Source organism: Biomphalaria glabrata, chromosome 9 (assembly GCF_947242115.1).
Source record: "Biomphalaria glabrata chromosome 9, xgBioGlab47.1, whole genome shotgun sequence".
In the NCBI taxonomy this organism is placed as follows: Eukaryota; Metazoa; Mollusca; class Gastropoda; family Planorbidae; genus Biomphalaria; species Biomphalaria glabrata.
In genome coordinates this window covers 41,438,375-41,466,039 of record NC_074719.1, presented here as the reverse complement: position 1 = coordinate 41,466,039, position 27,665 = coordinate 41,438,375, and the positions used below count along the sequence as shown (strand labels likewise).

The 27,665-nt window shown below is 36.9% G+C and overlaps 2 protein-coding genes across 2 annotated transcripts; one reads left to right on the top strand and one right to left on the bottom strand.

Annotated features, from left to right (window-relative positions):
• Positions 1-3,290: 3,290 nt before the first annotated feature.
• LOC106078832 (cytochrome P450 3A24-like) lies at positions 3,291-13,669 on the top strand. The gene is made up of 4 exons (XM_056042089.1): positions 3,291-3,450; positions 6,877-7,093; positions 8,565-9,239; positions 11,625-13,669. Exons 2-4 carry the CDS (start codon positions 6,887-6,889, stop codon positions 12,225-12,227), a joined length of 1,485 nt encoding a protein of 494 aa, XP_055898064.1. The 5' UTR covers positions 3,291-3,450; positions 6,877-6,886; the 3' UTR covers positions 12,228-13,669.
• A 1,033-nt stretch (positions 13,670-14,702) lies between these two features.
• On the bottom strand, positions 14,703-20,891 carry LOC106078831 (cytochrome P450 3A24-like). Its single transcript, XM_056041493.1, has 4 exons — positions 20,750-20,891; positions 19,693-19,913; positions 18,052-18,726; positions 14,703-16,705 (listed from the first exon to the last, which is right to left on the bottom strand). Exons 2-4 carry the CDS (start codon positions 19,897-19,899, stop codon positions 16,103-16,105), a joined length of 1,485 nt encoding a protein of 494 aa, XP_055897468.1. The 5' UTR covers positions 19,900-19,913; positions 20,750-20,891; the 3' UTR covers positions 14,703-16,102.
• Between the last annotated feature and the right edge of the window lie 6,774 nt (positions 20,892-27,665).

The following is a 27,665-nucleotide window of genomic DNA, read 5'->3' as shown; positions in this document are numbered from 1 at the left end:
AATATTGCATTCCTCATTAATCTTCGGACTCGAAGACAAGCCTTATATATAAGATTTTACCTGTGCTTTTGTAATTAATTGAACTTTTCGTTTTTGTTTTTTTTTCAAAACATTTTTTGTAGTTCTTTTTTTTTTTTTTTAAATCAGTGAGACCTGTACTGTGTTTTTACAATTCAAAGTCTTAATTAAAAGAGGCCGTTTGGATCTGTAGGTTATCATTATATAATGATAAATATATTCACTCGAGTTGTGTCAACAAATACCTATAGTGATGATAAGGAGATATAGATCTACTTGAAACATTAATGTTAGTCTTTACTTCAAGTACATCGGCTTCTATATTAACATAAAGTTACATATATTATCAATTATGTCAAGTGACGTGCTGCGCTAACACATATATGTTATAAATTAAACGAATGCATTATAATTCCCAAAAGTCTGCGAAACGCAGAACGATATTAATGGCTATTGTAGAGAGTTTCTTTATTTTTCTGCCATGCTCAGTTGATCTGGTCAAAGATGGCTTTTTTCTTTTAGGGGTGGGGGGGGGGGGGAAGAGGTGGTAGGGACAATGTTTCCGTACTACATGAAAACGAAACTCAGTTCGATTCACATCCTTATTAAAACTTCCTGGCGACAACGGGATTCGATCTCCTGCTCCCTTGTTTAGTGGCCAAGTGATTAATGCCACTTGGAGCACAATGCTTTCTTTCAGTGAAATAGAGCGTGCTCACTCGAGACAGATATATGCGGTGTGCCAAAGTTCTTCAAATAAAAATAAAACATAGAACGACTCTGGTTCATCTCGAACACTATTTTCATGTGGCTGTGGAGCTCTATTTTTGAGAAACACTCCCGTCCACAAATATCGCTTTCGCTTTGGCGGTAGTGAAGCCGGCCATTTTTTTTTCACGTGGCACGCTTTTCTCACAGAGCTGCGGCCCATGTTTTTTCGCTGCCCATAGCTTTCTTGGTCACTATCTCTCTCCGTTTAGTGCGGTTTAGGGCTAAGTCTTTCCAATGGTCAGTATCGATGTTCACTGTTTTGAGGCCCCGTTTGATTTACATCCACGTAACTACACAACCTATTCTGCGATTACTTTGCTCTTAATAACTAACGAATGCTAGATTTTTAAAATAAGTACAATCTTTACCCCGGCGTATGCCCCTCCCTTTTTTTTTCCATTGAAAAGAAAATTCAGGTTAATTAATCGAATGTAGGCTATAAGTCTAGTAGACTTTATAATATTATAATAATACGCCTTTAGATCTAGACATAGAAGACGGTGTGAACATCAATTTAGTAAACTGTTTAATGATTTAAAGATATTTTCTAGTTCTCTAACCAATTTATAAATTTCTTTTTATACTTTGAAAAATTATCTTATCTTCTTATATAATACAGACGTTACTTCAAAAAAGAAGATGATTACGTCCTACGCGTCATGCATTCAGTCATGCATATTAACCAATGACCTAAATTCTGCCAAGTCGCTGGTTTTCCTGGCTAGCTCAGGCAACCCATTCCATGCTCTAATAGCAATAGGGATGAAGGAGTATTTGTACAAATTTGTCCTAGCATATGGGATGAGGAATGTGCCTTTATCTTTGTGTCTGAGTATTTTATTACATTTTGTTTTTGTATTTGAAAGTTATTATAATTGTAAAGGTGATACTAGACTGTTCCCAGTGTGGCCAACGATCTAGCATTTCTTTTCCAAACGATATACAGCATGTGTCAAATTTCTAGAAAAATCGTTTTGCCCAGGAGGTTTTGCCCACTTCGAATATGCGATTTGAATTGAGGCATTGTAAAAAAAATTCCTGCCGACTTAGCCAACCATTATGAGCTCATAAAGTATTATGTTTAAAGTATTAATGATTTATTTAAGTATTGATGAATTAATAAAGTATTGATGACTTAATAAAGTATTGATGATTCAATAAAGTATTGATGATTCAATAAAGTATTTATGATTCAGTAAAGTAATGATCATTCAATAAAGTATTGATGATTTAATAAAGCAGTATCGATGATTCAATAAAATATTGATGATTTAATAAAGCAGTATCGATGATTCAATAAAGTATTGATGATTTAATAAAGCAGTATCGCTTTAATAATATTTCTTTAAAGTTTAAACACTTACACAAATAAAATACGCTCAATATTTCTTCATGAATCCAGAATAGTGAATGTGTTTTCACTTGAAATCATTAGAAATACAACGAAGCTACAAAACACAGGAAGAATATCGGTAAGAAACCAACCCACAGCGGGCTCACTATGTAATATGAGCCGAAGTGACCATGAGCTGGATAACACTGTATCTTAAGGCCGGATGTGGCCCGTGAGTCGTAGTTTGAGCTGTTAAAGGTAGTCTGTAAGAGAGGACATTGGTGGGGGCTAGATAACTGGAAAAAGTTATTGCAGAAAAGTCTCAATATTTGACTTCTTCAAGTGATAATTCATACAAACTTAGATAGCCGCATAGCTTATTGGTGCCATAGTTCAACTATAGCTCCATTCAACTAATTCAGGCTACATCTTATTTGAGACTAATTTCAAGAAACATGAAACATTTTCAAGAAACATCTTATTTGAAGCACTTGTTTCATGAAATATCTTATTTGAAACATTTGTCTCATCCAACATCTTATTTGAAACACGAAAGGCTGCCAGGTCGTGCGGTAGGCCTATGTGCGCTGGACCGTCATTCGGACTTATTGATGGTCCCTGGTTCAAACCTTGCCTGCTCCCATCCCCTGTCGTCCTGCGGGAGGTTTGGACTAGGAAGTAAATTATCTTCAACTCTGAAGGAACATCCGAAACATGTCAAACATTTTTTACAACACTAGAAAATCGTATTTGATAATAGCCTGGCCTCCGAACCGAGGAGCCTTGGGCTCTATTTTTGCATTTCGGGAATTTTTGACGCTTACAAGTCCACCCAGCTCTAATGGGTAGCTGATATTAGTTGTGGAAAGTAAAGGCGTTAGGTCGTTGTGCTGGCCACATGACACCCTATTTAACAGTATAGAAATAAATGACTTTTACTTCTTCGCAAGGTCTTGGTCTGAATGGGGGACTTTTACTTTATGTAAGGAAGAAGAATAAAAAGCGGAGATATTAGTTATCAATTTATGTATATTTTTAAAAGATCGTGTATTATTTTTGCTTTTGTTATAGTAGGTCAATTATAGTATGTGTAGCAACTAGGCCTATGTCACTTTTCAAAACTTTTATCCGCCACTTCTTAAATTGGTGATAATCAGAAAACCAATAAGGTCGCGAACTATGGCCTAGTTTATGCACAACACAGACACGGTGCACAAAACAGAAATCTTTATTGACTGGCCTTAAATGGTGAGAAGGTGTAGTGAACTGGAAACTATAAATATTGCCTGACTCGCTACTGTGTCGCAGTGAATTGTTACAGGAGAAAGGTAGGCTAGCATTTGTTTATACACTATTAGTCCATTTAGTTCCATCAGCCTGAAGCTATCATTACATGTAAAACTTAGAACTTATTTTATAAATATATTTAGATTCTAGGGCAATTTCCGCAATGAGCGTCAATATTTACAAACTGCAACTGTTGCCAGATTGGCTTGGTTGGTTACCGATAAATTAGATATATACCACTCAAACCAAAAAATAAAATAAAATGAGTTCTCTTTTGTTGCCAACTATAAAATATAGTTCTGAAAAAGTTCGATAGCGTTTGAAAATGTAGATCTATTTTATTTAAACAACTCATACATTTACTAGATCTAGTGCAAATTATAGAGCAAATGTAGATTATTTCTAGATCTAACTTTTTTTTTGTAATGATTTTTTTGTCTATACTAAGAATTAATAAGTCTTTTATTTAATAAAATGTTATGGATCTGTCTTTGTGTTTTGTTTTTCTTATTTCTGTTATATGTTAATGCATTATTTCATTAGCACGTAAACGTGTGTATGGTACACTGGTACTGGTATGTTTATTATTAAAATTGGATTTTTTTTTGACAAGAGTACAGTATAGAAGACTTGCGCCAACAGTTACTGGTACAAAAATCAATAGTTTCAGATAGATGTAGATAAGACTTATAGGCTAGTATGCCAATTTAGATCTCAACTTTATTTAATTTAAATCGTAATCAAAATATTACTAAATAGATCTATTTAAAATGTAATCATTAGTCTATATAGATCTAGATGGTATTTAAATTGGTTTTTTTCTTTCACACAAACACACACACGCACACAAATCTAAACCTAGTCTATATCAAATACCGGTACTATAAGATAGATCTATACATTTTTGTATTGATGTACGTCCACTACTGTATTTAAGGAGCAAACTTGTAGATGTCTGACATGGCTAAACACATGTGCCCCATTCTGCTGTTAGAGGTTAGCATGGACTCTTCCTTTATGCTCTCTCTCCATGTGGATCTATCCAGTGCCACTTTTCCCAGCTGCAAGTGTCGATTTTGAAGGGCTTCATGTCGCGTTTGCATACGTCCGTATACCGTAAAAGTGGGCGACCAGCGGCTCTCTTGCCTTCTGTTAGATCACCATACAGAATGTCTTGTGGAAGTCGAAGCCAAACAAACTGATAGTGATATTCTAAACGTAAATTGCCGGGCCCAGTGCCTGGAAGGGGCCCGAGTTTGAGCAATCGGTCAAATCCGTCTAAGGCCGGCCTTGCCATAAGCAATACTTGACTAAATGTTTATATCGAGCTTTACGTTTAAGGTTGACAAAGTATCCCCCCCCCCCCAATTGACACCGAGCAGCTTTTTCTCTTAGGTATATTTCTATCTTCTAAACTATATAGCGTTATCTCTAGACCTCCGTGCATCTTTGATACCGTTACACTGAAACATGGCTTAATTAGTCGCCACCCTAGCCCATGTGTTGTACTTATATTTACATATTGAGTATATCTTAATGAAGGAGGAGGCGCGGTGGCTGAGCTGTTAAGCGCTTGACTTCCGAACCGGGGTCCCGGGTTCGAATCCTGGTGAAGACTGGAGTTTTTCAATTATGGAATCTTTGGGCGCCACCCAGCTCCAATGGGTACCTGACATTAGTTGGGGAAAAGTAAATGCGGTTGGTCGTTGTGCTGGATACATGGCATACTCGTTAACCGTAGGCCACAAAAACCAGATGACCTTTGCATCATCTGCTCTATAAACCCCAAGGTCCGAAAGGGTAATTTACTTTAATAGAAGGAAGGTCTTTGCTAGCTATGAAGACATATTCATATTACTCTAAACTCTGTGATTGAGTCCATAGCCTTTATTTGACTAAGTGTGGATGTTTTTCTGTACGTGCTAAGGTTGACTAAGATGACCCACTGACATATATAATTCATAAACAACGAGCTACTTGTTCTATATGTATAATTATATATGTATGTGCTTTCGTTCTAAACTATTGAGCGTCATCTCTAGCCCTCTGTGCTTCTTGTATAGACTGAAACATGGCTGAATCAAACGCAACTCTAGTCTTTGTGTGATGCTTTTATTTGCATATTGAATAGACCTCAAGGCTTATGCATAATTTATTCTAGTCTAATCAGTAACAACATTCTTTTTCTAACTTTATATCCTTAATTCGCTATACCATAAATATGTAGGCCTATACTTTGTGATTGAGCTTTATATAATTTTTTAATAACTTATCTCGTTTATGCTTACGAAGCCCTAGAATATATTGGCCTATTTGAACACAAGAAAAGCATTAGAATATTTATATGAACACATCAAACCTACTTTAAAAAAATAAAATACATTCTTTAAGCAACTTAGCCTATAGAGCGATAGTTTTTCTCCTAAAATTAATCAATGTTAGATTTAAAACCATTTTTTTATCTCGTCCGCACGGTCCGCTTCCCTCTTCTTCCCGAGAAAGAATCCCGGTTAAGCGAATGTTTAAATCTAGCACCCCTTTTAATGATAAGCATTTAGATCTAGACTTAAAAGACAATGCGAAAAATTTTACAGAACATTAATTTATTAAATTCTTGAATCAATAAAGCCTTATGTTCGGAAATTCCCGAACACGATAGTGCTTTAAAACCGATGTAGGATCTGGACCTAGATTTAGTATCTAGCCAAATGTACATTTATTTAATTTTTAGTTTGAAAAATTATAACGGTCAAACTAGAGTTTCCCCCGATTGGCCAACAAGCTAGTAATTCTTTTCTCAGCGATATACATCTAGGAAAATCTGTGGAGCTGTTTTTGAGATCAGCTGTCCATCCACACACCCAGGTTCGTCCATAAAGGACTGACCTGAATAGACGTATTTTAAAAAAAGAAAATACAAGTTATGCTAACATAGATCAGTATAGTGTATTTGTTTCTTTTATCAGAAACTCTATGGAATGTTCAGCTACGATATTAAATTAAAATATTTTTAAAATATTAAATTAGATATTAAATCATCATCATCTCTACCTGTGGTCCCTTCTGGGGCATAGAATACCAACCAGCTTCCTCCAGGCGTCTCGGTTCTGGGCGAGTCTCTCCAACTGTCCCCACGTCTTGCCCTTCTGTTTGGCATCTGCTTCCAAATCGCGGCGCCATATATTTCTGGGCCGTCTCCTCTTCCTTTTTCCTTTGGGGTTCTAGGTTAGGGCTTGTCTTGTTTTGTTGATGCAGGCTTGCGAAGGGTGTGACACACACCAGATATTAAAAGCCAGAAGTATATGGGAAATTGTTACAAATAAAATGCAATGTAGTAGAGATTACTTCTGTTAATCTCTCTTGAATTTTTAAAAGGTTTATTAAAGTAATCATTTAATGATACTTTCACACTTTATATATTTATAATTGTGTATAGGCCTATACCATGTGATATTTTCTATTTTTAGAACCTTGGCCATGATCACACTTGTACTCATTGGGACTGTAGTTCTACTTGCTGTCTTTGCCTTCTACAAGTACATGACCGCCAATCATGGAGTCTTCAAGAAAATGGGCATCGAACATCCGCCGACCTCCTGGTTTTTCGGAAATTTTAACCTGGCCATAAAGTATGGCGTCTTTGAATCTCAGAAGATCTTCTACAATAAATATAAAGATAAAAAGGTCATTATCTTTTTGATATTCCAGATATATTTTGAACAAAATATTTTCTAGCTCTAAATTATAAACATAAAGATGACTTTCATTTCTAGATAGTTGTTTATAGCTCATAATTAATACTGAACTATAGCAAAAATGTAGGCCATGTATTGATTTTTCTTCGTTTAGTTTATGAATAAACAATGTTGGAAAAATATGTTTAAAATGTGGACAATTTTTTAACTATTACATTTCTTCATTTTGAACAGTTCTTAAGTTTGTTGGGGCACCACATATGATATGTAGACCGTCTTCCTCGATTCCCCTCTGTCTTTCGCCTCGACTGGAATTTCTTTTAATGATAAACCATGTATTTTATTTATGATGTCTTCCCATGGCTTTCTCTGCCTCTTCTTCTTTTCCATGGTGCTGTTCCCCGCTGGAAGGTCTTTGCGAGCCTTGAGGACCTCTTGATAAGAACATATAGTTTGAGTAGGTCTATATATAGTTTATTTATAGTCATGAAAATGAAATGAAATTAAAAGAAATATTAAAATTAACTTACGGAAGTGTTGAGCAGAGTTGAAGTTTTATCAAATAAACATGACAAAACGGAACGTTAGAACTATATGGTGGCTTTGAATAGTTTGAAAATAATAGGGTCACCATGATTCTAAGCATTATTAATTATACACAGTTGCTGTTTAATTAGTTTGATCCTCGAAGACAAGGCGTAGTTAATGTCTGAAATATAAACCCATAATTTATAGCTTTGTTCCTTCGTGCTTTGACATTGGAGGTAATATATATCTCTCTCTCATTATTTCTTTCTCTGTCTCTCTCTCTCTCTCCTACTCTATCTTTCTCTCTTTTACCAAGAAAAAAAATACGTTTACAGATGAATTTTCTATGATACTACTCATGAACATATTTCCGTAATTCATTAACGAACTTCTTCTTCTTCTTCATCGTTATCATTGTTATATTGGAGTGTTCAGATGACTAGATGAGGGATGAACTGCGCAGTGGTTTTCAAATCAGGGAGCTCTCCATATAGTTTTCTTTCTATTGGGGTGATTTGTGGCCAATGTCTTATACGGGCCTCTTGGTAGAGAGAGCAGTTTTGGAGGACGAGGTCGGCATTTTCTGGTGATACTCCACATGGGCAGATTTCACTGGTTTCACTGGTTCCAATTTTGAGCTTCCGGTACATGTGTTGTCGCATTCTGTTGTGTCCGGTCCTGAGTCGAAAGATTAGACGTTGGTCTTGTCGGGATATCTTATAGTAAGCGTCATCTTTCTTGTGATTTGGATGGGAGCTCGTCCATTTCTCATTTATTTTATCTACAATTAACGAACTGAATTAAAACTAACAATATAATTCAAAGACAAAAGGTATATTGGCAAACACCTTGAACGTAAGAAGAGTTTTTTTTTTTTAAATTATAATTGAAAAAAAGTTAACTGTTATTTTAAGGCTTTTATTGTTTTCAAGGTGTATGGCTGGTATGACTCTAGGAGACCAGTGATGGTTGTCAGAGACCTGGACATGGTCAAAGACATTTTCGTCAAGAACTTTTCCAGCTTTGTTGACCGGTACACTCTCTTTGACGTGGACCCACCGTTCCGCGACAATCTCCTCAACTTGAAAGGTGAACACTGGAAGCATGTCCGAAACATAGTCACTCCGACATTCAGCTCTGGTCGAATCAAGAAGATGACGTCACACATTCAGAAAAACGCCAAAGTTTTGTTAGAAAACATTCAACACTTTTATGAAACTGGACAGGAAGTTGAGCTGCGCGATCTTAGTTCCTGTTTCACTTTGGACGTCATCGCTAGCACTGGGTTCGGTCTAGAGATTAACACTCTCAAGGATCCCGAAAACAAGTTTGCCGCCGAGGCTAGAAAAGTGATCAACCCTAATCCGATTCTTTTCACGATAATATTATTCATCCCTGAGCTGACCAAGATTTTCTCCAATTTAGGTTTTCCCATCCTGCCACAAAAGTCCATGGTATACTTCGCCCAGGTGGTGGATCAGATCATAGAAGAACGAAAAAGAGATGGACTCCATGGGAAAGTCAACGACTTTTTAGATCTCTTAATGAATGCTGAGACTGAAGCGGGACATGAGGAAGGGAGAGAATTAACAAGATCAGAGTTGCATGTAAGTTACCTCGTAATAATTTTTAACTCTTTCTCTCCTAATTGAGAATGCCAACGTTGATTTGACCCCATTAAATTTAATTGATTTAGGATTTATAAACTTTAATTTGTGTTCTTAAAAAAGAGCATACATTCCCCTATAAGTCAATACCAAATTTAACGTTTTCTGATAAAAAAACAACAAAAAAAAAGTTTTTGAAGTTTTATCATATCAGGATAGTGAAATACAAATGAGAAAAATGAATAATAGTATCGGAACGAGGAACAAAATTACGGAGAGAAAGAGTTAAAAGTTAAAATTCATTTTTATAGGCTCATTACAATATTATTTAATTTTTCTTTATTCCTTTATGATTGAACAAACAATATTGACTCACAGCTATTTGTGGACAGACAACGAGCTATTGGTCTAAACCGCCCACAATTAAGTTTAAATTTAATACGGAAACAGGAAATATGTAAAAGAAATGCATGGGTATTCTGAAAGATTTAATTTTTTCACTATACATTTCATCCATTAATGCTAAAAAAAATCATCAAGTTCAACACATTTCATCTCTGATATTTTTTTTAAAGATGATTAAATGCACTAAAAAAATTGTATTGTTTAAATTATTTTGGGTCCCGCGAAATAAATAAAAAAAAAAAGGAACCACTAACGTGCTGATCTTGCATCTAATTTACAAACAGAACATAGAACGATCATTATGAGATAAAAAAAAAGTTTAAGATAAGGTAAGATAAGATAATTTTATTGATCCAATCAAATGGAAATTCAGTTTCACTACAATTGACAACCTCAGCGTAACTACTGTACAATAACAGTATAGATGAAAAATTGGAACAACATTCACACACGAAACACAAATACATTACAACCAGCGCTTTATGAATTTAACCTTTATGTACTTCTCGATGACGACAGCTGATCTTGTAACACTCTGACCGAAAGTGGCATAAAGGAGTTTTTAAATCTTTCTGTTTTAGTCCTAATGGAAAGGAGACCACCACTTCGTTCAGATCTTTTGTAACAGTGGTTTAATGGGTGCAGGTTGTCCTTAAGAATCGAGAGTGCTTTGGAAAGTCATCTTTCATGAAAAAGCCTTTTCAAGAGATGGTAGCTGTATTCGAGTGATATGCTATGCTTTTTTTAATTAGTCTATTTAGTCTAAGTCTTTAACAGTACAAAGCGGTTGTGAAATACATAGCCCCTATAAAATATACCAAACTACTCCATGAGTAACGCCGCACTAAAATAGTTGATAAAAAAAATAACAACTTTATTAATTTTTTACCTTTTCATTATACATCTAATCCATAAAATATGGAAAAAAAATCTCACAACTATACAGTTCGTCCATCGTGGTTCGATGATGACCACTTTTGTCATTTAGGTGGCTGAGGGCTTTGCACTGGGGTTTTGAGCCTCCTCATGTGGCTGGTGAGACCTATGTAAGCCCGGAATGTTCGGCTGCACACCGGGCAGGCTATTCCAGCTGGAGCTAGTGTCATTGTCCTTATCATGGTCTAAAAGGGGAACTTTACATCTTTTTTCACCTACTGAGGATGGAAGGCAACTATTTTTTAGTAGTCTGATTACAATTGCTATCACCTGGTGGTATAGTAATACTTCACTGGCACAAACAATTGACTAAATTGACAAATTAAAACAAAACAAAACAATATCGTATATCATTCGAACACGGCTACCATCTCTGGAAGAACTTTTTCATGGAGGCTGTCTTTCCAAACAAAACACACAGACAATTAGCACCCATTAAACTACACCAATTCAGATCTGTACGAAGTGGTCGGCTCCTCTCTAATAAGGCAGAACAGAAAGAATTTGAAACTGTCTTTGAGTGTCAAGGTGTTTCTAGGCGAAGAAGTACATAGAAGCCTAATTCATAAAGGGCTGCTCGTGTTTGCGTTTGTGTGCGTTTTTGTATATTTATTATTATTATTTTAGCTTTTATAAAGCGCTACTATCATGCTAATAGCGCTTTGGTCCAATCTCATTTGTGGTGTTACCACCTTATGGACCAGTGGGGGGGGGGGAGGGGGTATCTAGGAGTTGGTTTTACTTGCTGCCTTTAGGCGCTCAGTAAACGCAACTCTGCCCGAGTCGGGTGTCGAACCTCGAGCCCCCTTCTAGGTAGCCAAGACAAGCCAAGTTCAAGCGCACTTAGCCTCTCGACCATGCTGTTCGTTGTAATCATCTATACCGTTATAGGAGTAATGTTGAGGTGGACAGTTGTAGTCAAACTAAATTTTAATTTCTTTAAACCAATAAAATTATTATATCTTATCTTATCTCTCTTATCTTATCTTACGTCTTGAAATAGAAGTTGTTTTTTTTTTACAATCTTTCTTTTTTTTCCAACAGGCTCAAGCCCTTGTTTTTATTTTTGCTGGCTTCGACACAACGGCTACAGTTTTATCGTTTACTTTGTTCTTCATTGCCATGAACCCGGAAGTTCTAAAGAAGGCCCAAGAGGAGGTGGATGCTAAATGTGGCCAGGAGTTGCCCACGTACGATGTGGCCCAAACATTGACTTACCTTGATATGTGTATAAATGAGGCTAATAGGTTGGCCAGTCCGGCCATATTCATTAACAGGAGATGTGTCCAGGATGCCTACATTCAGGACATTTACTTTCCCAAAGACATGATAGTTCTTATTCCATTGTATGCCATACATTGTGACCCGGAAATATACCCAGAACCTGACAAGTTCGACCCTGAACGGTTCATTTCTGAAAACAAAGCCACAAGACATCCATACGCTCATTTGCCTTTCGGCCAAGGGCCAAGAAATTGTATTGGAATGAGGCTGGCACTGTTGGAACTGAAGATTGTCATCGCCGCCATATTACAAAAGTTTACCCCTGTGCCTTGCAGCAAAACAGTCTATCCAATCAAATTAAGTAAAATGCAGCCCAGAGCGCAGGATGGGCTGTGGGTTAAATTTGAACAAAGAAGGAAATAGGTATAAATGTTCCTAGTCACATAATGTGTATGCATTAAGGTCCACAACTGGCCAGCGTAAGTTCTCGTAACACCAACATTTAGCTGTCAATAATTATTATATTATAGTGTGAATATTGTGAAAAATTGTATTAACGAATGTTAATATAGGGTTTTTATATTAGTCCTCTTGACTACTATTTAACCTTCGAGTGTAAAGCTGTTTTGCTCCGAAATGAACATCATTTCAATTAGCTTAATTAGTTCAAACGGAACGGTGGTGACAACATTGTGTTTAGGTCTGTCTACTTGAAAACATCCCTCCCCCCAATCACTCTATGGGGCTACTTTCACCCTCATCTGTGCCTTAGTCTTTTTGACCGTTTGGGTACCTACCCATCCCCATGTGACCTGCTGGACATCTCACCGTTCCTTTCTGTCCATTGCCTGAATTAGAGTCTCTTTCATTGACCATTGGTAAATGTTTGGGGGCTTTACAATGTAGCTTGTCTTTATCTGAGGTTATCCCCCAAATGCTAATTACAAGTAAATGATCATGCATCTCATTTGAGGCTGATATTGTTTGGAAGGGGTAGGATCGGATGTTTGCTGATAGTCTAAACGATGTGTCTATAAACTGTATTCTTTAGATAGTTACTTTATCCTATCAATCTAATTGATTTCCTGAGCTCGCAAATGAAGTTGAGTTTCCCCTTTCAGACCTTGCGATCTATGGGGCAGATGATGTAAAAGGTAATCTGTTACTGTGGCCCACGGTTAACGAGGGTGTCATGTGGCCAGCACAACAACCAACCGCCTTTACTACTTAACCCTTCTCCCCAAATACCAAATAATGTCAGGTACCCATTAGAGACATCAGAGGCACCAAAAGAACCCGAACTTAAAAATCCCAGTCTTCACCAGGATTCGAACCCGGGACCCCGGTTTGGAAGCCAAGCGATTTACCGCTAAGCCACCGCGCCTCGCAAATGATTCCAAAAAAAAATTGAAGGTTGGTAACCAAATCAATTACAATAATTCATTTTGTTTATCTCTTAATCAAATTTGCAGCCCGTCGTCCTTACAAGAGTGTGGACTACTAACAAAAGATCCCAATAAAAAAAAAAAATCCCCATAATCCCTTACATGGGGTCAATGCTTCCATCTTGGTCCAGATGTAACCAAAGTTTAAGGTTAGATAGTTCATGTCGTACATGTGCATCTTGGGTGCTGTCACTAAGTCTTACCTTGTGGAGTCCACTTCAATGTCTGCCTTGTGATCCTTGTAGGCGATTTACGTACGATATTTATGCATTTAAAAAGAAAACCTTTGGAAAATATTTATTTTCTCACATTTAATAAATATTCTTGTTATCTATGATTGTGTTTCAATGTTTTTTTAAATTTTTACTTTTGAAAATCAATTTTTATAACTTTTTTAATTCAATAAAAACATTCATGTTCCATCTTTATCGTTCCCGTTTCTTTTTGCTCTTAATAACTAATGAATGTTAGATTTAAAAACAAAAAAGGCGTATACACCCGTAAAGTCCTTTGAAGATAAATATTTTCTTGTTCTCTCTAGCCAAATTTAAATTTATTTTTTTTTTACTTTGAAAAATTATAACGGTCAAACCAGAGTCTTCCCACTGTGGTCAACGAGCTAGTAATCCTTTCCACAACTTTTAAATTTTTATGAAAATCGTTAAAGCCGTTTTCGAGTTTCGTGTCTACCTACCAGTTATTTTTTAATAGTTTTTTTTCCACGAAGGTACGAATTGAATAGAGGTATTGTAAAAATAGGCAAAATATTACAGTTATTGTCTGTTCGTTATATAACTATGTCGGGTTTCTAATCTATTGGAAGTTATCTAAAATGCATCTTGATGGGTCAAGTAGTATTTAAGTTTACACTCCAAGTTTAACATTCGATAAAGTCCAGTAGGAAATCGGTGCTCAAGGCGCCTTTGTTCCGTTGACCTCCGGAAAGGATTTTATCCAACGGACAGGCGTGGATCGGTATTTCTTCATCCCAAGTGCACGCTGAAGGTTCCACTATGGCGGCGTTAAGTACTGTAAGTGTTCGTAAGTGTTACACCCTCTGCTCGCTGCAAGAAACCGGAAGCCACGAATATTATGGGGGATAGCTTCATATTCTTATTCGTTTACCGCCAGAATGTCACGTGAGAGCCGCCAATCCAGGTTCTGCTACTGATGACGACTCCCTTGTGGAACGATGTGGTGGATTTATCGGACTGGTCTGTCGGGTCTTTCTTCCATCCTCAAGTGAGATTTAAAAAAAAAGCTCACCCAAGGTAACCCGACGATGACCTAGTTCGCTTCCCGCCATTAGCCAATCTAGTTCCACTACTAGACGTTTCCATGGAGACGCATGGATGAGGATGCTGGAGCTGGAATCCTCTGATTAGTTTAACCTGATTTACCTTGTGCTCTATCACCTCTATGTATTTATCAAACTGAAAACAAACAACACACGTTATCTTCAAGCAATTTTATTGACATCATAGCAAAGGCACTGTTTTAAGAGTCTGGAGTAATGTTAATGAATAATATCGCTATGTCGGAATCTGTTGTAGAGACGCTCTTTATGCGACTTCTGGTGAACGCCCAATTATGACGACATTAATCCAAAGCGAGACTGTAGATTAGACTTAGATAAACAGACAGTGGAGACTAGGCTTTCTTAGAAGTAACATCTTCAACGTTATAGTGACTGGGACTTGACCTTTCTACTTCTGAATTAAACATTTCTATTCTATCTACGCAGCTTCAATATTTAGTTTCTATAACTGTAGGTCTGTCAAAATGAGCTAAGCTAAGTAATAGTACGCTCACAGAAATATTCAAGCTATCTACTGGTCAATACAAACTCTACAAACCCAGATCAGACAGCTCGCTGTTTAGATTTTCGTAATTCATATTTTTAAACCTGATTTAATATTGGAGTCTGAACGATACAGAGCCGCATGCAAAGCATAAAATATATTGCATGATGTTATAAAATGTATCCACCCACCTATTTAATTTCAACAAATTAAAATGTAAAATATGTAACACATCTATTTCTATATTTCTTGCGAATCACTTAGTCGAGTTACATAAATAACACTGATGTTATGACTCGTGAAATAATACCTCTTTTACTCCGTATTTTAAGCGTACTGACTAGAGGATGACAATAAATTTCTAATCATGTCAACCAAAGTAAATGGAGAAACCTGATAATAATGGTAGTCAAATCAACAAATGCATAGACATCAAAACAGTAACCGTTATTATAGATACATTCTTCTAAAATATGCATTTTCTATTGTTACATATTAAATCATTGTCTATAGGTTGAAGCTCATACAATCCAGGTACGAGAGAATAAAAAAGTAATAAAAAATTTATGCAAAAAATAATAATATATATGTATAGCTTTTTTATAGCGCTACTTTTATGCTTATAGCATACCCATAGTGCTATGGTCCAATCTCATTTGTGGACCATTGGGGGTGAGGGGGTATCTGGGAGAAGGTTTTCCGTGCTGCCTTGAAGCGCTCAGTAAACACAACTCTGCTCGAGTCGGGTGTCGAAACCGTAGCCCCCTTCATAGGTAGCCAGATCAAGTCAAGTTCAAGCGTACTAAGCTTCTTGACCACGCTTCCCACAAGAATACAATAAACCAAAAATGTACCCTTTCTCACACAAACGTATAAACTGTCCTGATAGGATCGACGTACAATCCGAACATCACACAAAAGAACAATTATTAATTTTATATAAAATTTAGCCATTTATCTCTTAACGTCGATTCACTTAAGACAAAAAGGAAAAAACAACAACAACATTCCTATTAAATAGATCAAAGTCAGCACAATTTTAGATATTCGATTACTTCTTTCTTTGTTCAAACTTTACCCACAATCCATCTTGGGCTCTGGGCCTAACTTTACTTAATTTGATTGGATAGACTGTTTTACTGCAAGGTACAGGGGAAAACTTTTGCAATATGGCGGCCATGACAATCTTCAGTTCCAACAGTGCCAGCCTCATTCCAATACAATTTCTTGGCCCTTGGCCGAAAGGCAAATGAGCGTATGGATGTCTTGTGGCTTTGTTTTCAGAATTGAACCGTTCAGGGTCGAACTTGTCAGGATCAGGGTATATTTCCGGGTCAGAGTGTATAGCACAGATAGGTATAAGGATGATCATGTCTTTTGGGATGTGAATACCTTGAATGTTGGTGTCCTGGACACATCTCCTATTGATAAATATGGCCGGGCTGGCGACTCTTATAGATTCATTGATACACATATCAAGGTAGGTCAATGTTTGAGCCGTATCGTAAGTTGGAAGATCCTGTCCGCATTTGGCATCCACCTCCTGCTGAGCCTTCTTTAGAACTTCCGGGTTCATGGCCAGGAAGAACAAAGTAAATGATAAGACTGTAGCTGTTGTGTCGAAGCCAGCAAAAATAAAAAGTAGAGCCTGTGCCTGTACATAATGAACAGAAAGAAAATAATGAACAATGTATCGACGCAGACAGATCAGTTCTAGAAAATGAAACGAAAACTGCTATTTATAATGAAACTAAAATTTCTCAACGAGTTTTTTAAAATCATTTTTTTTAAACGTTCCAAAAAGGATAGAAATAGAAAAAGGTTTTAGAGCTGGGAAAAGTCTTAAAATCCCGCTAGATCTCTTGCACTATAAACGGTGTCGAAAAGTTTATAGCAGGCTAGTCTTTGGGGATTTGTTTTCATTTGCACATAGTTATAGCTATTATTATATTTAGCTAAGGCCTACCATATGATCAATGTAATTACATAAGGAGCCTTGACAAGTTTTTTCTTGTGGCTGAAATTGCTATTGGTCAAAACATGTTTTATTTTTAAGCCAGTGCAGGACGGGTTAATGTCCCTTTGTTTCGTAATTGGCATACTTCAGACCGAGACCAATCATCAAAGTAAGCCGTGTCAACGAGCTCTTGGTATCCACTGACCATTGGTCTCCTTCAGACTAAACGTCGATTTACGAGGTTCCCTCACCCCTCCAGTGGGAAGGAAGAAAAAACTGTCACATACTTTTATCGTATGTCCAAGACTTGCTTAAGTCTGGTAGGTCACATTATCCAGGCCTGTATGGCGACGTACGTACATTGTCCAAAAGAGAGGACTCGAGCCGTTTTCAACTTATTGATATGGAGTTTGATGATTAACTCAGTTCATATAGTAACGTAAAATATCAAAAAATGAATAAATAAAATTATATTTTCAAACTGTTGTTCGTGTCACCATAGCAATGCGCGAAGTTGTATATTTTATTTTTCAAAAATCCAGCACAACTAGTAGGTACATCTCGAACACTAATCATGTGTATTTAAACCCGTAATTACTGTCTTGCGACACTAAGGCTTTAAGAGACTACCTCGAGGAGAAGCACCTACGGAATTGTATCTGCTAGATAACCTCAGGCAGCTTTTGCACCTGAGTCAGTGTCAAATGCAATGCGAAGTTAACTTTTGAATCAGATCAGCAAGGTCAATAGAGGGATTAAGATGCTATGGCCACCCATGATCTCTTAATCTAAGACCCAGTAATGCGCCGTGGATTAGTACTGCTAGTGCTGCTGCTGTTAAAATTCATCCTCCTTCAAGCAGAATGATTCAAAGATGATGTTCTAGCATTGTAGCTCTCGAAATAATATCCATGTTTCTACATTATTTTCTTGAATTCAAAATCAAAAGTTTGCGAGATGATACCACATATGAAACAAAAATGAAACCTATATATATGCAAATTTGAACCCTTTTTTTTTTGTTTTTCATTTTTATAACTTACATGTATCTCTGTTCTTGTTAACTCTTGCCCTTCGCCATGTCCTGCTTCAGCCTCGGCATTCATCACAAGATCTAAAAAGTCGTTGACTTTTCCATTGAGTCCATCTCTTTTTCTTTTTTCTATGATTTGATCCACCACCTGGGCGAAATAGTCCATAGACTTCTGTGGCAGGATCGGAAAGCCTAATTTCGAGAAGATCTTGCCCAGCTCCGGTATAAAAAGTACGAATGTAAAAAGTACAGGATTAGGGTTGATCACTTTCTGTGCCTCTGTGGCGAATTTATTTTTGGGATCTTTCAGGGTATTAATCTCCAGACCGAACCCAGTGCTAGCGATGACGTCCAACGTAAAGCATGCACTGAGATCACGCAGCTCCACTTCCTGTCCAGTTTCACAGATGTGCTGAAGGTTGTCTAGCAATATTTTAGCGTTTCTGTGAATGTGTGACGTCATCTTCTTGATACGACCGGAACTGAACGCTGGAGTGACAATGTTACGGACGTGCTTCCAATGTTCCCCTCTCAGGTTCAGCAGGTTGTCGCGGAACGGTGGATTGACTTCGAAGAGATTGTACCGGTCGACAAAGCTGGCAAAGTTCTTGACAAAAATGTCCTTAATCATGTCCAAATCTTTGACAACCAGCACTGGCTTTCTGGTGTCATACCATCCATACACCTGTCGGAAACAATATAGAAACATGAGAGAATTAGATGAATTACAGAAATTTGAATCAAATTAGATCATTTCTTTTCACCCAGATATATGTCAGTTATTAAAAGTAAAAAAAACAAACTAAAACAAATTAATTTCACGTATCATATTATGGTAAACCAGCAACACAGACTAAAAACGCAAAATACCTAGGTGTTATAATAAATGAAAAACTGTCATGGAATCCCCATATTGATGAAACTATCAAAAAATCAAACAAAGCATTAGGGTTTATTGAAAGAAATTTCTATAAATCAAATAAGAACATAAAATTAAAATGTTATTTAACCATTGTTAGGACAATAATAGAATATGCATCCTCTGTTTGGGGCCCCTCAACTCAAGAAAACATTAAGAAACTGGATCAGGCACAAAATAGAGCAGTGATATTCATAGCAAACGAATATTCACATTTGACTAGAGTAACACCTTTAGTAAAATCACTAAATTTAGAAAGCCTTCGGGGTAGAAGACTCAAAAGTAAAGTAGCAAGTTATACATAAAACACTGAACAAATAGAAAAACAAAATCTAATAAAATACACAGAAAGACACAAAGATAAAGGCACATTCCTCGTTCCTTATGCTAAGACAAATTTGTACAAATGCTCCTTCTTCCCTAGTGCTATTAGAGCATGGAATGGGTTGCCTGAGCTAGCCAGGAAAACCAGTGACTTAGCAGAGTGTAGGTCTAATGCATGACTAAATGCATGACGCGTAGGACGTTAGCATCTTCTTTTTTGAAGTAACGTCTGTATTATATAACATATGATAAGATAAGATACATTTTTAGAACCTTTATCATTACGTCCTCAACCAAATGTATGAAACTATTAACATGTAAATACAAATTAAATGTATGCGAATAGAAATAAAATCAATGAAGACCAATAACTTAGAGAAATAACAGAGTAAATGATGAGTTAATTACCTTTTTGTCCTTGTATTTATTGTAGAAGACCTTCTGAACTTCGAAAATGCCATACTTTATGGCCAGGTTGAAGTTCCCGAAGAACCAGGAGGTCGGCTGATGTTCAATGCCCATTTTCTTGAAGACTCCATGATTAGCTGTCATGTACTTGTAGAAGGCGAATGCTGATAGCAGAACTACAGACCCGATGAGTGCAAGAGTGATCATGGTGTGTAGTTAATCTGAAGTTTTGAAAATCATACTTACGGCACTGATCTCAATATAGATCTATGTCTAATATATATTTTTAAATGTAAATTTTAACTTTGGTTATGTGATTTTGTTTTATTTACTATTCAGAACAAATTAAAAAAATATCTTTAAACGCTTAAAAATAAGATGACCAGCCATGGGCGCCCGCAGGCAGGTGCAAGGAGGCGCACGTGCACCCCTATGGATTCTGAGTAGCCAAATTTTAGCCAACTATTTTCCTCCATCAAGTCATTTAGTTTATTCTTAGTAGAAACTTAACAAGTAGTGCTTCCACTGACATACAGTTTTAATGATACGTTATTATTGTAATAGGGATGACTAGGCTAATGAAGGGTTGATAACGCTTTATTGTAGGCTTGTAATTCTTTACTATTTCCCAAACTAATGTCAGGTACCCATTAGAGTTGGGTAAACTAACCGGCGCCATAATAACCCCGAAATTCAAAAATCCAAGACTTCACAGGGAATCGAACCTGATTTCCCTCGGTTTTGGAAGCCTAGCGGTTTACAATTTAGCCACCACACCCCTAAGGAATAACCAAATAACCAAGTTATCATCTTATTCTTAACACTGTGTCATACCTGCCCACTCTAGGTTTATAGTTAACAATAGTGTGGCTAGCACAATGACTTAGTAGCCTTCAGTTAATACAATAATAAGAATAAGAGTAGCTGAGTTAGGATGACCTTAAACCACAGAATTTAAATCCTACCCTTCAGAAAGATTCGAACTAGGGACGCCTTACCACACGGCTTTCAAGTTCACTGCTTTCTAGTCAATGTGAAAAACTAACACACAACTTACCTCACTATGGTTATGTTACCCCCATCAGACGCAGGAGTGTGAGTGACAAACGGTAAATACCGTAGCAATATTTATACTTTCCCAGTTCGCGAGAGAGGTTAGACCTATCCATTTAAGGCTAGCCAAGGCCTGGCATTGTGCAGCGCTTAAAGTAGGCCAAAGGACACTGTATTTATTCAATAGGCCAAAGGACACTACATTTATTCAATTTTGATTTATCCAGTTCTATGAAATTCAATAGCGAGCCAAAGTTAAGGAGGTCAAGGTGGCGGCTGGTAAATACAAACAACGAAATCAACAATAATAAACTGCCAATACAAACATATTTGTGTGATAAGGTATCTACATATGTGTGCAATAAGCCATGGCTCAACTCAATGCGACTCTTTTAATAAAACGCATTTACGCAAGACTGGGAAGACTGGAATATTTAATTTCGGGATCTTCTTGTGCCTCTCTGAGTCCACCCAGCTCTGACATTAGTTGGGGAAAGTAAAGGCGGTTGGTCACTGTGTGTCCACATGACACCCCAGTTAAGCGTTCGCCACAGAAACAGATGAGCTTTACATCTGCAGTATAGATCGCAAGGTCACAAAGGGTAACTTTACTTTACCTACAATTTACACACAGTGCCGGTTTTAAACTTGATAAGGCCCTAAGATATTTGAGTTATGGTGTCTTATATAAGTCCAGATGTTATATGTCAGTATCAAAAATAATTTTGGGATATTTAATGGGTTAAACTGTTATAAATAAATAAACAAAATAAATTATTGCTTTTATATAGCGCTACTTTCTAGCTTATAGCATGCTCAGAGCGATATGGTCCAATCTCATTTGTGGGCCAGTTTGGGGGGGGGGGAGAGGAGGGGGTATCTGGGAGAAGGTTTTTCCGTGCTGCTTTTAGGCGCTAAGTAAACACAACTCTGCCCGATTCGAACCTCGAGCCCCCTTCATAGGTAGCCAAGCCAAGCCAAGTTCAAACGTACTTAGCCTCTCGACCACGCTACCCACATAGGCTACAATTAAGAAGTATAATATCAATGTCTTCGGTTCCGAAGAGTAAGGATGTGCGCAGTGTTTCACACGGCCACGCAAATATCAGTCGGGACCTCCATATTTTGCCACATCTGATGCAGACAAAGACAAAATCGAAGCCTATTTAAGTTTTCTTTTTTTGAGAGGGCAAAATGGCGCCCGAGTTGATCTTCATAGAGATATAGCATCTTTAACTTAGAATCAGTATTTTCAAAACAAACTCATTCCGGCATTTTTTTTCTATTGGGCGGCTATAGCTTATGTAGTCTATATCTAAATATTCTTAATGGGAGTGTTTACGTAGATCAGCATGATAAGAATCATTGTATCTATTTATTTAGGTCAGGGTGACGTGTGAATGGAGTGCTATGGCAGTGGTGCTAAACCTTTTATTCGACCATAGTGCTATTTGTCACGGGCTGCATCCAAAAAAAAAAAAAAAAAAAGGTCGACCTTATGGTGAACTGTGGATAGAACTTTTGATATCACAACGTCATTACAGAGTATGGCCTGAAGTTTGTGAAATACATTGTACCTAGCAGTACTGTGAATACATCTCTCTCTCTATCTCTCTCTCTCTTTCTCTCTCTCTCTTTCTTATAAATTACACACGTTACTTCAAAAGAGAATATAACTGCGTCTTCTCTCTATCTCTTGTATACATCAAGAATTTTTGTTTTCGCATACAAAGTTTGTATCTTTAAAACATTTAACATTTTTACACTCCGTCTGTCTGTCTGTCTGTCTGGTACTAATTTTGCACATGTTGTTTCTCCCACATTCCATTCTCGGATCGAGTTAAAACTTTGCATATTCATTAACCCTAACGAAACACGGTTACACGAAGCAATCGAACATTCACCAATCAATCAATTAATTAATAAGGTAATGATTGTTGATATTTTATGGAAAGAAAATATTGAAATCTTCCTTTTCATCCCACAAATATGACTCACGAGTGGACCCTTCGAGGTCGCATCTGAGTTTGCATTGACACAAACTTACTTTTTGCAATCTTGTTTTTTTTTGTTTTATATATTTGTGGGTTTCAATTCAGATACAAACAGAACACATTCTATACTTTGAAATACTTCAAGAACCACCACTTCCAGATAAAATACAAATCTTAGTCTACGGTACAATTACCATTACATTAAATGTCTAGCAGTCATGAACGTCATTTGATACAATATTGAAGTCGTGGACCAACCAGAGAAAAACAGGAGTGATGATCTCAACTTTCTCCGTCTGTCTGGTACTTCTTCTTCTTCTTCTTCTAGCCAGCTTTATTGCTGCTGAGCTGTGAGCTCTTTTGCAGACTGTGCCAAGGAAAAAAAGTGTGCTGTTTTCTTCAGTTGTTCAGCACTGCCGTACAGGGTGTTGGTTATGTTGGGCTGTAGTGGAAGTAGGGTCTGTCTAAGGTGGATTAGGGAGGGGCATTCAAAGAGGATATGGTTTACGGTTTCAGAGGGGTGGGTGCAGTGTCTGCAAAGGGGTAGTTGTGTGGAGTTTATTTTGTTCAGGTGGTAATTTAATAGTGGTGTGTGTCCTGTTCTTAGTTGGAAGATTGTAGATTGTTCTTTGCGGGGGAGGAAGTTAATACTGTCCAGTTTGTTAGGCGTAGTCATTTCTCTGTACATGGCTCTGCCTGTGTTTCCTGATGCCCATTGGTTGAGCCACTCCTCTTTGTGATTGTTGACTAACATTGACCTTAGGGTGAGGTAGTTAACAGGTCTATCTGGTTGTTCCATAGTTGAACCTGCCTTTGATAGCTTATCTGCCTTTTCATTTCCCATGATGCCAATGTGTCCAGGGATCCACTGTAGTGTAATATTGATATTTAATTTTGATATCATCTGGTGGATTATCACACTGAGTGTTGTCAACTCTCTTGGGCTGTTTGAGGTGCTGCTGTTAAGTGCTTCCAGAGTAGATTGGGAGTCTGTAAAGACAACAATATCTGATGGTGGTTGCACTCCTTCATATAATTTGTTTTCTACTGTCTGGAGTGCTATGGTAATTGCCTCAATTTCGGCTTGGAAGTTTGAGCAGTAATCACCACAGGGTGCGCTTATCTCAAAGTGTTTATTTTTAGGGAAGACCAGGAAGGCACCAAGACCAGCATTGATGGTAGCTTTGAAAGCCGATCCGTCTGTATAAATATGGATAGCTGTTTTTGGATAGCTTTCGATTGTTTCAAGCGTGCCTACTTTGAGCTCCAGTGGATTTGATTCTTTTGTTAAGGTGTTATTTAGTAAATGTGTTTTGGTGGTTGGTTGTTTGTAGTTTAGTCCGGGTGTAATGTTTGAAAACCTGGTAATTTTTTCTCTGTTATTGGGTAGGTGGTGTTTTAGGGCTAGTTCGTCAGTAAGTTGGATCAGAGTCCTTTGCTTTTTTTGGTTGTTTTTCCTATTTCTCTGTGTTAGTAATTTATTTGGATGATCGTCCTCCAACCTTCTGTATCTCTCAATAGCTTCTAATGCTGCTCTGTTGCGCCTTAACTTAAGAGGTTCAATATTGGAGTCTATTTCACAGGCTGCTGTGGGAGTAGTTCTCATACCTCCACTAATTAACCGCAAGGCTTGGTTTTGGATTGTATCTAATGATGATTGATAGGTTTTGTTGGCAGCTACTTGTATGGAGAGACAGTTATCCATTACAGATCTGACATATCCAGTGTATAACTGTCTTAAGGTTTTCTTTTCAGCTCCCCAGGATGTTCCTGCTAGGTGTTTTATTATGTTTAATCTTTGTGATGCCTTTTCTTTTAAATCTGCCATAAAGTGTTTTAGAGACAGTCTTTGGTCTAGTTTTACACCAAGATATGTTGGATTTTCTTCTTTATTTATTGGCTGAGAGTCTATTTTTAGGATGTAGTTTCTTTTTGCTGTTTTGTTGCTGTGGCTAAAGATTGAATAAACTGACTTTTCTTTGTTTATTTCCATTTTCCATAATTTTGAATATGTGGAGATAGTTGTGAGGGCTCTATTTAGTTTGGATCTAGTCAGCACTGGATATTTCTCTGTAGTCCAAATTAAAAGGTCGTCTGCATAAAGTGCCTTATTGAGCGAAATGAGGTCCGGGAGGTCATTTATGAAGATTAGAAAGAGAGTGCAGCTAAGGGCTGAACCTTGTGGTAGTCCTTCTTCCAAACTTTTTTGACTAGAGATGGCACCTTCGAATCGGGTTTGGATGGTTCTGTTTTTTAAGAATGCTCTGATCCAGCTGTACATTTTTCCATGGATGCCCATTTTTTTCATCTTCAAAAATAGACCTTTTCTCCACACTCATTACATTAAATGTCTAGCAGTCATGAACGTCATTTGATACAATATTGAAGTCGTGGACCAACCAGAGAAAAACAGGAGTGATGATCTCAACTTTCTCCGTCTGTCTGGTACAAATCTTATCCAAATTATTTCTCCCACTTCCCAATCTCGGATCAAATTGAAACTTTGTACATCTCTTCATTGTTCCTAACAAAACATGAATCAACTTAAAAAAATGAACTAATTAATTGAATGAAGTTGTTATTAATTTATATAATATATATATATATATATATATATATATATATATATATATATATATATATATATATATATAGGCACATTCCTCGTTCCATATGCTAGGACAAATTTGTACAAATACTCCTTCTTCCCTAATGCTATTAGAGCATGGAATGGGTTGCCTGAGCTAGCCAGGAAAACCAGTGACTTGGCAGAATTTAAGTCATTGGTTAATATGCATGACTAAATGCATGACGCGTAGGACGTAATCATCTTCGTTTTTGAAGTAACGTCTGTATTATATAAGATAAGATATAAGGGGAAATAAATATTACAGAATTGAGAGATATGCTGTTCCTTCCTATATAAAAGACTCAGGACTAGAAAACTTGTCTTTCTTACTAAATAAAGTAGATTTAGTTAACCAACTTATACAGTCAACGCTCAGCCATACAAGGATTGCAAGTAATCATATTTCTTTCTTTACATTATATATTAAAATAACAGTAGAAGTAAAGCTTACAATACCATTACAAACCAATAGCTGTTTTGTGGGGATCTACTGGACCAAGTTTCTCTGGTTACAGGCACAAGTACTTAGCTATTGTAAAAAAAATAATAACTACTCGATGACACAAATGTCATAGTAATGGTGCAATGCTCTTTCAACAGCTTGTGAAATGTTTGTTGTTAAAGTTTAAACAGAGTTCACTCCCCTCGAATAAGAGCAGAAATATTGTACATATTTTAAGGATTTTGTTAAAGTACGAAGAATTATGAGGAATGCAGTATTACCCGTGGCTACGAAGCCCCAGTTATGACCTACATATTTTGCCACTGGCGCATGCATAACCATTGTCCGCTGGTGGCCGAATTAGATTTTCTTTTCGCCGTCAATGTCTATTGTTGACAAAGCACTAAAACCTACATTATAGAGAATAGTACGGCGTACACTTTCAGGCAAAGTAGGAAATAACTTTTCTATTTCAAACTCTGCCTAGGCATTCCATAGAATGACTAGAACCGCTTCAGGCAAGGTGGCCGTTTGTTAGTGCGAATAATTGGCTGATGTAAAAATTGTCTTTGTTTGAAAATATAAACAAAATATATTTTGTTTTACAGCCAATGAGGCCGCAATAGTCCCGTACTTTCACAGGCCCCGCGCTGATGCTAGGTGTAAATTATTAAATTAAACAATTATAACTTATAACAGGGTCATCGTGATTTTCCAGTGGCTAAATTTCCTGACATTATTAAAATCTCCTGAAAACACAAAACTCTCCTCAAAAATAGAAAAAAAAATTGACATTTCGTCATTCAATATAGAAAACGCCAATCCTACGCGTGAGGAAAAAGGTAATTTTCAACTTTTATTGAAAAAAAGTGTAAAACAAAGACAAACTTATTTATTGTCTAATACAAAATCTTAATTTTCACTTATAATACTTATACGCATCGCATATTACTCGAATACAGCTACCATCTCTTAAAGAGATTTTTCATGAAAGATGCCTTTTCAAAACATTCTCGATTCTTAAGGACAACCTGCACCCATTAAACACTTGTTACAAAAGATCTGAACGAAGTGGTCGTCTCCTTTCCATTAGGACTAAAACTGAAAGATTGAAAAAACTTTATCCCACTTTCGGTCAGAGTGTTACAAGATCAGCTGTCGTCTTCGAGAAGTACATAGAAGTCAAATTCATAAAGCGCTGGTTGTGAATGTGTATGTTCTTTGTGTGTGAATGTTGTTCGATTTTTTCAACTATACTGTTATTGTACAGTAGTTACACTGATGTTGTCAATTGTAGTCAAACTGAATTTCCATTTGATTGGATCAATAAAAATATGTTATCTTATCTTATCCCTACGTTCTATTCCGAAATTCAAAATTCCAGTCTTCACCGATATTCGACCCCAGGACCAGGTTCGTAAGCCAAGCGCTTAACCACTCACTTATACAACCAAAAATGACAGACAGTGAACGTAACACAGTTCCTAGAGAGAGGGTCTAGAGCAGTGTTTCTCAAACTTTTTTGTCTGGCGGCACAGTAAAAAAACTACAAAAATTTCGCGGCACACCACGAAGAGCAACAGTTGTTTTATAATAAAAAGAAAAATATATTTTACCTGTTTTTAAGTATTATATTTAATGTGAAGGGTGTGCCTGTTTTTTGAGAGCAAATGCGATCTAATCGAGGCTTCAGAGTCGACAAACAAACTCGCATTTCATCGTCTTTTTTAAGAAGTCTCTCTCTTTTCTTAGACTTGATTTCAGTCAGTGCTGAAAATCCAAACTCACAAAACATGAAGATGCAAATGGAAGAATGCTCTTAAACTGATTGCAGGATATAACTTAATGATTGAAA

Bases quoted from the DNA above. Each gene is read 5' to 3' on its own strand.
- LOC106078832 (XM_056042089.1), top strand. From the start codon at position 6,887: ATGATCACACTTGTACTCATTGGGACTGTAGTTCTACTTGCTGTCTTT. The intron at 7,094-8,564 runs GTCATTATCTTT...ATTGTTTTCAAG, and splicing joins ATAAATATAAAGATAAAAAG to GTGTATGGCTGGTATGACTC. The intron at 9,240-11,624 runs GTAAGTTACCTC...TTTTTCCAACAG, and splicing joins TAACAAGATCAGAGTTGCAT to GCTCAAGCCCTTGTTTTTAT.
- LOC106078831 (XM_056041493.1), bottom strand. From the start codon at position 19,899: ATGATCACTCTTGCACTCATCGGGTCTGTAGTTCTGCTATCAGCATTC. The intron at 18,727-19,692 runs GTAATTAACTCA...TGTTTCCGACAG, and splicing joins ATAAATACAAGGACAAAAAG to GTGTATGGATGGTATGACAC. The intron at 16,706-18,051 runs GTAAGTTATAAA...CATTATGTACAG, and splicing joins TAACAAGAACAGAGATACAT to GCACAGGCTCTACTTTTTAT.